The 10600-nt window shown below is 36.5% G+C and overlaps 1 protein-coding gene across 3 annotated transcripts; it reads left to right on the top strand.

Annotated features, from left to right (window-relative positions):
• Window positions 1-525: 525 nt before the first annotated feature.
• Window positions 526-2059, top strand: LOC111518771. Of its 3 annotated transcripts, none has more exons than XM_047013118.1 (2): window positions 526-1813; window positions 1896-2059. In XM_047013118.1, the coding sequence occupies exons 1-2, from the start codon at window positions 1310-1312 to the stop codon at window positions 1902-1904; spliced, it is 513 nt and encodes a 170-aa protein (XP_046869074.1). In that variant the 5' UTR covers window positions 526-1309; the 3' UTR covers window positions 1905-2059. The 3 variants fall into 3 exon arrangements, with proteins under 3 accessions (XP_046869074.1, XP_046869073.1, XP_023032219.2); XM_047013117.1 differs by having other exon boundaries at window positions 1881-2059; XM_023176451.2 differs by having other exon boundaries at window positions 527-1813; window positions 1869-2059.
• Window positions 2060-10600: the final 8541 nt, after the last annotated feature.

Below are 10600 nucleotides of genomic sequence, written 5' to 3'. Positions count from 1 at the left end.
ACAAGGCAAATGGACATGGCCTACTTTTCACTTTTTATTTTTCACTCTCCCGCCTACTGCCTTTGTCGGTCAGTGTCTGATCAGGATTTCATAATAATCTTTCTATTAACATATTTTAGTTGTGATTCTATTAAATATCTAGGTGTATTTACAGTGGAATATTGAGGGAATGGCTTTTAAGTGGCTCCACAACACACGCAAGACCAGATTTATTCGATTGATGAGGATAAAGTACGTTCTTTAAAAAATCGAATTAAACACTTATTCCATTGTTACCATAACAACTTAAGAAAGCTTTTGGCGTTACTTCCTAATTATTACATACTTGGGCCGAGTCAAGATAAACCTTTCCACCATTTACTTGGATATTCGTGCATCTACTTCTTATTCTAAGTATCAAGTAAAAAAATATAACTTAAACTTATAATCAATTATACATATAGATTTCTGTCACTGCTCAAATGTAAAAATGTACATCAGTCAGCTAGCTAGAAAAATTGGCCATGTCCGCATTTATTTATAATAAATATATATATATACAATTCAAACGAAACAGCCTATTACAATATCAGAAGTGGTCCTAACCCAAAACTATGAGTAACGCAGTTCAACTATCCGATTTTACCCTCGACCAACTAAAACAATGGCTATCAACTTTAAACATGCCAACAAACGGCTCAAGAAACGAATTAGTGCTTCGTCTGTGTAGGGTGCCAGTCGAAACACGTGGTCTTGCCCCACCTGGTTGGAACGAACATGATAATTTAGACGACATCCAATTGATGCCTAACCCAGACCAATTAAATGAAGCGTCAATTGGCGACGCAATTCCGAGAAGCGTACAACAAGAAGCGGTAAACTCCAATTTCAACAACAACAACGATGTCGCGTTGGTTCAACAATTACTACAACAACTTCAACTGCTGATTCCTAGAATCGAGCATGGCCACGATTTGGGCAGATCTTTCCAGAATTCGGAAAACAATGGCAACGCCACTGGTAATGTTATCGATAACAACGTAGCTAATGAGAATATCGATGACAGCAGCATTCCCATCAATGGCAACGCCACAGTCGAAGCCACCAACCAATACTCTGGCAACTCAAACGGCGAATCGATGGGTATAGCTTTTTCACTGGCGAAGGAAGTATTGATGGACTTCAATGGCGAATCGTGCTCCAAAAAGTGGGTGGCTCAGCTTAAAAATATCGGTGAAGTGAATGCTATTCATTTGCAAGATGAAATTCATGGCTTCATTCGGAGGTTACACGTATTCGCGAGCCAGTAGCAGTACTATGCGAACAGTTAATGGCAGCTTTTGGAGAGAAGATGTCCAAGTCACAAATGCGTCGTCATTTCGAACAGCGTAATTGGAAGTTTGGCGAAAAGTTTGCAGTTTATCTGGACGACAAACTAATGTTAGCCAACAATATTAACATCGATGAAGAGGAGCTCCTTGATAAAGTTATCGAGGGTACACCTGACAAGGGATTACGCACTCAAGCACGGATCCAATGTTTCGCCAACCCTAAGCAGATGTTAGCTGCTTTCGCTGAGATACATCTAGAGGACATTCGACGCGCAACTAAAGATGAAAACGAAACTAGCAGAGCAAACAAGCTCCAAGAGATGCGCTGTCGTAGATGTAACATTAGAGGACACCTGGTGAAGGACTGCAACAGGCCGGACCGTGTACCAGGCTCTTGTTTCATCTGTGGATCCATGGAGCATTGGGCAGCCAAATGTCCAGATAGGAAGGGCAGCCGTGAAACTAATGGACTCAACCGTACGAACCAGAGCAGCAACAATTTCGTAAGAGAATTCATTATACATTTTGTAGATTCGCCAAGTAATTCCTTTATTGCAGCGTGCCTCATAGATTCGGGGAGTCCAGTTTCCTTAATCAAGAAGAAACATTTACCTAATCATTCATATCTTTATTCTGTCGAGCAATCTTATCAAGGGCTAAATGGAAGTCCTCTCATTACATTGGGAAAATTACTATGTTACGTTGTGAAAAATTCAATAAAGATTTACTTTTATTTACTCGTTATCCCAGACGAATCTATGAGTCGCGATGTAATTTTTGGAAGGGATTTTTTGACATCATGTAATCTTAAATTAGATTTAGATTCTTTTGAAAAAAGTGCGCTAGTAACTTCTCAAAGCCACGATAACGTAAGAAAAGTTAATTTTAAAGAAATTGGAATGTTGACGTCAGAACATATGGAAAATGAAATTGTTAATATAAGTGTAACGGGTAATACAGAAAACGAAAATATTAGTGCAAATGATAAAATTAATACAGAAAATGTTAATGCAGATAAGGAAATTATTGAATACAATGTTATTAACAAAAGGACATGCATAGATAAAGAAATGACTTTAGAGTTTGAAAAGAATATCATTAAAGGTACAAATGAGGAAAAGTATAGGATTGAAGAAATTAAATTAAAGGAACCCCGTAGTGAGTCTGAAACAAATATGGAAGATAACTTTGAGAGGAGAATGTGTAATGGTTGCGTGTAATTTAAATTCTAATTATCCGACGCACATTTGGGTTTATCGCCAACTATCGAGTGCGATCAAAAATATGCGGCGAATTCATAACCGTTTATAGTGATAATGCATCTCTGTAGAAGCTTTGCAGCGTAACCGCAGCTAACTTCATAAAGGGAAGGCTTTGAGAATAGGAGCGAATATAGGGTATATAAGAACCTGCCACCCACACTTCCATCTCTTTTCAATATTCTGGCTTAACGAAAATTTAGAATAAATTGCTTTCGAATAAAGTGAAGCGTTTAAATTTTAATGGTGAAAATCACCAAAAACGTCAAGTCACTCGGTTTAAATAAATCTTTCGTAAGCCCAGAAACAAACAAAAAGAACAAGGAAAAAGCGTTTGAAAAAAATTACGATTTTGGATACCAATCTCGACGTAGAGGCATATGTAGGCGTAAGCCTAACCTAAAGACCTCGTGGGTAACCTCATCTATATGTTATACAGCCTCGGTCACAAGGCCAAATCAGTCAACATTTAATTCATTCATAAGGTATGTCCGCTATAAAAAAAAAAAAAAAAAAAAAAAAGGTTTTGATATTCGACTAAAATCATATAAATTTATCTAGGAAAAATTTAAGTACGATTTGACATAACCAACATCATAGGCCTATCACCATCGCCATACGGCCAATACGATCGTTTAATCAAACTCTGCGGAAGAAAATTTAATCACTGGGGTCAAAAATCAGTCAACAGTGACGTCATAGCTCGACCAGTGAGATGTTAGCTGTCACAAGGCGAAAATTCGTGTTTAAAAGAGAGCAATTACCAAGTGGTTATATCGAATTTTGTTTTTATGAAAATTTTGCATAATATTAATTAGTGCTACTAAAAGCTCGTATAAGTCATTGGAAAAAATTATTGATTTGATTGTCGGAGTATAAACGCGAATAATTATATTAATAGATGAAGAAACGGCAATTTTGCATTGAAAGTAAACGTGTAAATTCAGTAACGATTAGAAAAATACTCTTTTTTTTTTTTGCACCTACAGTCGAGTTATTTTTTTGAGTTTGTATGTCGGTATGAAGCACTTAAAACATGAAATCGTATAACACATTTAAACAAAACAATTAAAAAAAAAAAAACAAAAATATCAAAAAGCAACATCTGATCCAGCTGCTGAAGGCCTTCATCGGTGGACTTTCCGAAAACCGTAAGTGTATTCTTTTTATCACTTTTACCTTTTTACTGCGAGAGCTCATAACATATGGTGATTAAGAATAAAGTGCAAAAGAAAAGTAAAGAAAAAGAAGGTTTGATGCCCACATATACCTATGTTATGCAGCTCGCTCGCTATTATTGTTTTCTTTTATTTGGTTTATGCATTCTAAATTTTATTTGCCATTGCCTCACATACAAACCATACTTAAAAATTGATCATGAAATTTTTGAATTAAATTAAATTAAAATTATTGAAAGATATAAGGGCAATCATTCATTTCGGTGTCGCGATTAATTTTTTTTTTAAAAAGCGCGTTTACAGTAACGAATATAGCAAGAAAGAAGGAAAACAACAAAACATGTAATACAATAGTTAATAATGAAGCGTATATTTAAGTAAAGTAACGGGAGAATTTATCTCGGTGAATAGAAAAAAATGCCTTTGCAAATGAAATCGTTCTTGAAGAATAAGTAAATAAGCAAAAAATGTTTTTTGAATAGAAGTTTAAGTTCCCACAACATGAATTTATAAAATGATGAAATAGAATGTGCATTTGGGGTCCATTAACATATCATAATTTTTGTATTTTTGTTATTGGCCATGGACGGGAGGGTACAGATGAATAATGGCAACTAATATCTCAGCCATACTAAAGCAAGATGTCAAACGTTTGGAGGCGTTCACAATTATATAGCTAGTTGATTAACTTTGCTGTATTTGTTTCTGTCTTGTTGCTCGAGCCATTCGAGATCAATAAGTTTGTTTGTTTTGGAGAATATAGTTCTCTCTTTTAGTTTCATTAGGGACTCTATAATAAATTATATGTAGCGAGATGCCACGGAAACTGCAGCAACAACCCATCCCACCCGGAAGAGCTAGGGTTACATATTAGGGTCCCGATCTGCTGCAAGATCGGAGCATCACGGTGTTAGATATTAAGAAAGCCCACACTACTCTGCTACAATACATAATTTTGGCGCCCAACGTGGGGCACACAGGTCAAGGTCAACGTTTATATTTGGTATAAATCGAAAGATTAAATGTAAGGCTTTGGTCTTGAGTGGCTCATGATAATGTGACTCGTCGACGGGAAGTTTTTATTAATTTATATTTACAGTGTATGGAATTTGAGCTAGTTAGCAGAAGCTGATGGTTGCCAACCAACACGTTGGTAGAAATAATTAGTTAAAAAACTCAAGAACCGAAAGAAAAAACATAAAGAGAATTTTTTTTAATTCACTCAGGTTTAAAGCCTAGACGTATCACAATTAGCTCGTTTGCCTTCACAGTGAATTTAATTTTTTTAAGTAAGAAACGCATTAGTCGCGATTTGAGTTATTACTAATTGCAAGCATTCATTTCACAAAGCTTGTATAGTAAATTATTTAAAAGAAAAGGAAGAATGTCCTGCGTGTCTTACTAAAGTGCAGGAGAAGGACTTAAAGATAATTAAAATAAATCAGCAAGGAAAAAAAGTTAGACCAGTCACCAGATCCTTTGCACGTAGCGTAAATGAAGACCGAAGAACAGAAGAGCTCATAAACGTAAACGTTATTGAAGCACAAATACACAACACAAGTCAAGCCGACCTATTGCCATTAGATGCAGGGAATAGTACGCAACATGGAGAAGTTCCGCAATCAATACCCAGACCAATTCGTCAAAGAGGTAGACCAAGTCGTCGAAGGAACACACGACATCCCGTTAATCAGCCTTTACGTAATGGAATAAATCGAGCGGAAATGGAATCTCTTATTCAGCAGACAGTAGAAAGGGTTATTTCTTCAATAAGTAGCAACGCGCAACAAAACAGTCATATTCGACTAAACAGATTGCCGAGCAGTAGCAGAAGAACACATTATCAATTAATAGGCACAAATAAAGTTGCGGAGGTGATTCAGAAGTGGGGAATCCATTTTGATGGATCTTCTAACGGCTTACCTGTGGAAGAATTTCTATATAGAGCGAAAACGTTGACGCGAGAACATTTAGGTGGAGATTTTGAAGCTTTATGTCGGAATATACACATTGTTCTGATTGGTAAAGCTAAAGATTGGTATTGGCGATACCATAAGGGAATTGACCATCTTACCTGGTCAGAGTTTTGTTTAGCGATACGCCATCAATATAAGGATAGTCGGTCCAATTATGAAATAAGAGAACAAATAAGAGCTCGCAAACAGAAACCGGGAGAAACTTTCGAAGGTTTTTACGAAGCAATATGTCAATTAATGGATCGATTGCCTACAAGATTGGAAGAAGACGAATTAGTAGAAATTGTACAGGGCAATTTACTAGGTGATCTGAAGGATCGACTACTTTTCGAGGAAATACGGTCAATCAGTCACTTACGTCATCTGGTACAAAAGAGAGAGAATTTTCTTAAAGAATCGAGTCGTCTCAAGTTTTCAAATACACGAGGAAAAGATATAGGATCACACCGAGTATATGCAGTAGAGGAAGTAGAAGAAGAAGTAAGCACCATGGAAGCCCATCCTCAAGTAGCAGCTCTGCAGAAAAACACTGAGAAATTATCTTGTTGGAACTGTTGTACTCAAGGCCATAAGTGGGAAGATTGCTTAGAAGAGAGAAGAATATTTTGTTACGGGTGCGGTACGCCTAACATTTATAAGCCCAATTGTTTGAACTGCAAAAAGCGTTCGGAAAACCGGCAAATCGGGGCATCCCAGTCAGTGAGGCTGTCCCACAACCAATAGAAAACAAAAAACCAAGCCTATCCGATTATTTGAATCAATCTAACACAGATAGTCAAAACAAGAATAGCTCACATGTTGATCATCACCTTAGGTTTCTACCGTATCACGAAAAATGGAAAAAATATTTAGAAATTAAGGACAGAATTTATGAAGCACCTAAAAATAGAATAAAAAGAAATACACACCGAAGGAGGAAGTTTTTTAGAAATATAAGAGCTAAAAGTAAGATACTTATATCTACAATATTCCAAGACAAAACTGATATGCGTAGTTATGAACAAGTCTCCTTTTTACAATTTTCTGAATTGGGTTTGCTAGACACTGGTGCAAATGTAAGTTGCGTGGGTGCAGATTTAGCCCAGCAAGAATGGTCCAAATATAAACAATTTAAATGCATGGGTTCCAATGTGAAAACAGCTGATGGAAAGCCTCATAAGGTCTTAGGGGTAATGAAAGTAAAGCTACAATATAAGGACCAGGAGAAAGATATGGAATTATATGTTATACCTTCTATCAAGCAACGTCTGATACTAGGCATAGATTTTTGGAGAATTTTTAATCTAGCTCCAGAAATCGTAAGTTCAGTAGAACGCGTATCTGAGTTCCAATTAGAGAAAGAAATCGAAACATGTCAGTTAAGCGAAAAAGAGTTTCAACAATTAGAGATAGTCAAGGAGTTGTTTCCTAACTTTGAAAAACAGGGCCTTGGACGTACTTCATTGCTAGAACACCACATTGATGTAGGGGAGGCCAAACCAGTAAAGCAGAGATATTATCCGGTAAGTCCTGCAGTAGAAAAACTTTTATTCCAAGAAGTAGATAGAATGATAAGCTTAGGAGTAATAGAACCTTCTCAAAGTGCTTGGAGTTCTCCAATGAGAATGGTAGTGAAGCCTACTAAAGTGAGATTGTGCTTGGACGCACGAAAAGTGAATGAAGTAACTCACAAAGATGCATACCCATTGCAAAGCATCGAAGGTATCTTTGCTAGATTACCGAAAGCAAATATCATTTCAAAACTTGATTTAAAAGACGCTTATTGGCAGATATGTTTGACAGAGCAATCGAAGGCGTTAACCGCATTCACAGTTCCGGGAAGGCCATTGTATCAGTTTACAGTTATGCCTTTTGGACTCTGTAATGCCGCTGCAACCATGTGTCGCCTGATGGACGAAATTATTCCACCAGAGTTACGTCATTGTGCTTTTGGTTATCTTGATGACCTATGTATTGTAACATCTGATTTTCAGTCTCATTTAGCAGTTCTGGTAAGAATAGCAGAACAGTTTCGTAAAGCCAATTTGACGCTTAACTTGGCAAAGAGCCAATTCTGCGTGACAAAAATAAACTATTTGGGCTATGTAATTGGTAGCGGAGGAATTTCTACTGATCCTTCCAAGATTTCCTGTATTTTAAAATGGCCAACGCCGAAGAATTTGAAACAAGTTCGTGGGTTTTTAGGAGTCTGCGGTTGGTACCGAAGGTTTATCCGAAATTTTGCAGAAATTACCTGTCCAATTACCGATATACTAGCTACAAAAAAACCATTTAAGTGGACTTTAGAGGCTCAGGAAGCAATGGATAAACTTAAATTTCTTTTAACCACGGCTCCGGTATTAGCCAATCCAAATTTCGATCAGAAATTCTACGTACATTGTGATGCTTGCGATATAGGGGTTGGAGCAGTTTTAGTTCAGTTGTCCGATAATCAAGAAGAAAAACCTATAGCATACATGTCTAAGATACTAAGCAAGGCGCAAAGGAATTATAGCGTAACAGAACGCGAATGTTTAGCAGTCATTTTAGCCATAGAAAAGTATCGATGTTACTTAGAGTTACAGGAGTTTGAAGTTGTGACGGATCACTCAAGTTTATTATGGCTATTAAGACAACAAAACGTATCAGGACGATTAGCCAGATGGATATTAAGGTTACAACAACAAGGAAAAAATCATATAGTTCCAGATGCATTGTCAAGAATTTGGGAAGCAGACATAGAATCTCTGGAAAAGATGGAACCAATAATAGACTTGGAATCATCAGCTTTTTTAGATAAGGAATATTTAGAACTCAAACAAATGGTAGGTGAGAATTTAGAAAAATTCCCAGACTTACAAGTGAAGGATAAATTTGTATATATTCGAACTGAACATTCACCTGGTGGTGAAGAAGATAATTCGTTCTGCTGGAAATTATGGGTACCGGAGAAATTAAGATTAATAGCCATAGAGCAAGCTCATGATAATATGTTATCCGCACATGGAGGTGTCCAAAAAACTATAGAGCGATTAAGAAGAAATCTATTTTGGCCTGGATTATCCAAACAGGTTCGAGAATATATAAGTACTTGTGCCACCTGTAAAGAAACAAAAGCTCCAAACAAAATATTAAGACCTCCCATGGGAGTACAAAGTGTTTCAGTCAGACCGTTCCAAAAATTGTATATCGATTTACTTGGACCATATCCGCGAAGTAAATCAGGGCATATTGGTTTGCTCATAGTGCTTGATCATTTTAGCAGATACCATTGGCTTTGCCCAATGAAAAAATTTACATCAAATTTGATTCAGGAATTTTTAGAAAAACAAATCTTTCACTGTTATGGAGTACCAGAAATTATTATCAGCGACAATGGATCCCAGTTCAAGGCTGTTGCCTTTGAAGCCTTTTTATCTAAATACGCAATTAAGCATATTTTACGGCGCTATACTCACCGCAAAGTAACGCAGCTGAAAGAGTTAATAGATCGCTATTGTCCGCGGTGCGCTCATATTTAAAACAAGATCAACGAGAATGGGATAAATATTTAACAAATATATCTTGTGCTCTTAGGTCAGCACTTCATCAGTCTCTAGGATGTTCACCATATAAGGCTCTATTTGGATTTAATATGATTAATCATGGCGACGAATATAAACTTTTGAAAAATTTACAATTGCTAGAAGAATCTATACCCTTTAGTAGACCGGATACTCTTACTTTGATTCGCAAGAATATTCAAGACAATAGTAAAAAAGCCTACGAATGCAATGTAAAGCAGTATAATTTAAGATCCAGTCCAGTTTCATTTAAGGTCGGCCAAGAAGTTTTAAAAGAAATTTTAACTTGAGCAATTTTAGTCAGAACTATAATAAGAAGTTAGGACCTCAGTTCTCGCAATGTCGAGTTAAGAAGAAGTTTGGAAATGCGTATTATTTATTAGAAACCTTGCAAGGGAAAGTAATTGGGACTTATCATGCAAAGGACATTCGACCTTAAAATTCCAGTTAATCTTCCTCCTGATAGTTGTCAGAATTACCTGTGTTTGTAATGGTTGCGTGTAATTTAAATTCTAATTATCCGACGCACATTTGGGTTTATCGCCAACTATCGAGTGCGATCAAAAATATGCGGCGAATTCATAACCGTTTATAGTGATAATGCATCTCTGTAGAAGCTTTGCAGCGTAACCGCAGCTAACTTCATAAAGGGAAGGCTTTGAGAATAGGAGCGAATATAGGGTATATAAGAACCTGCCACCCACACTTCCATCTCTTTTCAATATTCTGGCTTAACGAAAATTTAGAATAAATTGCTTTCGAATAAAGTGAAGCGTTTAAATTTTAATGGTGAAAATCACCAAAACGTCAAGTCACTCGGTTTAAATAAATCTGTCGTAAGCCCAGAAACAAACAAAAAGAACAAGGAAAAAGCGTTTGAAAAAAATTACGATTTTGGATACCAATCTCGACGTAGAGGCATATGTAGGCGTAAGCCTAACCTAAAGACCTCGTGGGTAACCTCATCTATATGTTATACAGCCTCGGTCACAAGGCCAAATCAGTCAACATTTAATTCATTCATAAGGTATGTCCGCTATAAAAAAAAAAAAAAAAAAAAAAAGGTTTTGATATTCGACTAAAATCATATAAATTTATCTAGGAAAAATTTAAGTACGATTTGACATAACCAACATCATAGGCCTATCACCATCGCCATACGGCCAATACGATCGTTTAATCAAACTCTGCGGAAGAAAATTTAATCACTGGGGTCAAAAATCAGTCAACAGTGACGTCATAGCTCGACCAGTGAGATGTTAGCTGTCACAAGGCGAAAATTCGTGTTTAAAAGAGAGCAATTACCAAGTGGTTATATCGAATTTTGTTTTTATG

Source organism: Drosophila willistoni, unplaced genomic scaffold, assembly GCF_018902025.1.
Source record: "Drosophila willistoni isolate 14030-0811.24 unplaced genomic scaffold, UCI_dwil_1.1 Seg548, whole genome shotgun sequence".
Lineage (NCBI taxonomy): Eukaryota > Metazoa > Arthropoda > Insecta > Diptera > Drosophilidae > Drosophila > Drosophila willistoni.
Note: the sequence above shows the minus strand (reverse complement) of the source record. Positions and strands in the feature narration are given on the sequence as shown.

Coding starts and splice junctions, on each gene's coding strand:
- LOC111518771 (XM_047013117.1), top strand. CDS start 1,310: ATGGCAGCTTTTGGAGAGAAGATGTCCAAGTCACAAATGCGTCGTCAT. Junction 1,814..1,880: donor ACCAGAGCAGCAACAATTTC/GTAAGAGAATTC, acceptor CGTGCCTCATAG/ATTCGGGGAGTCCAGTTTCC.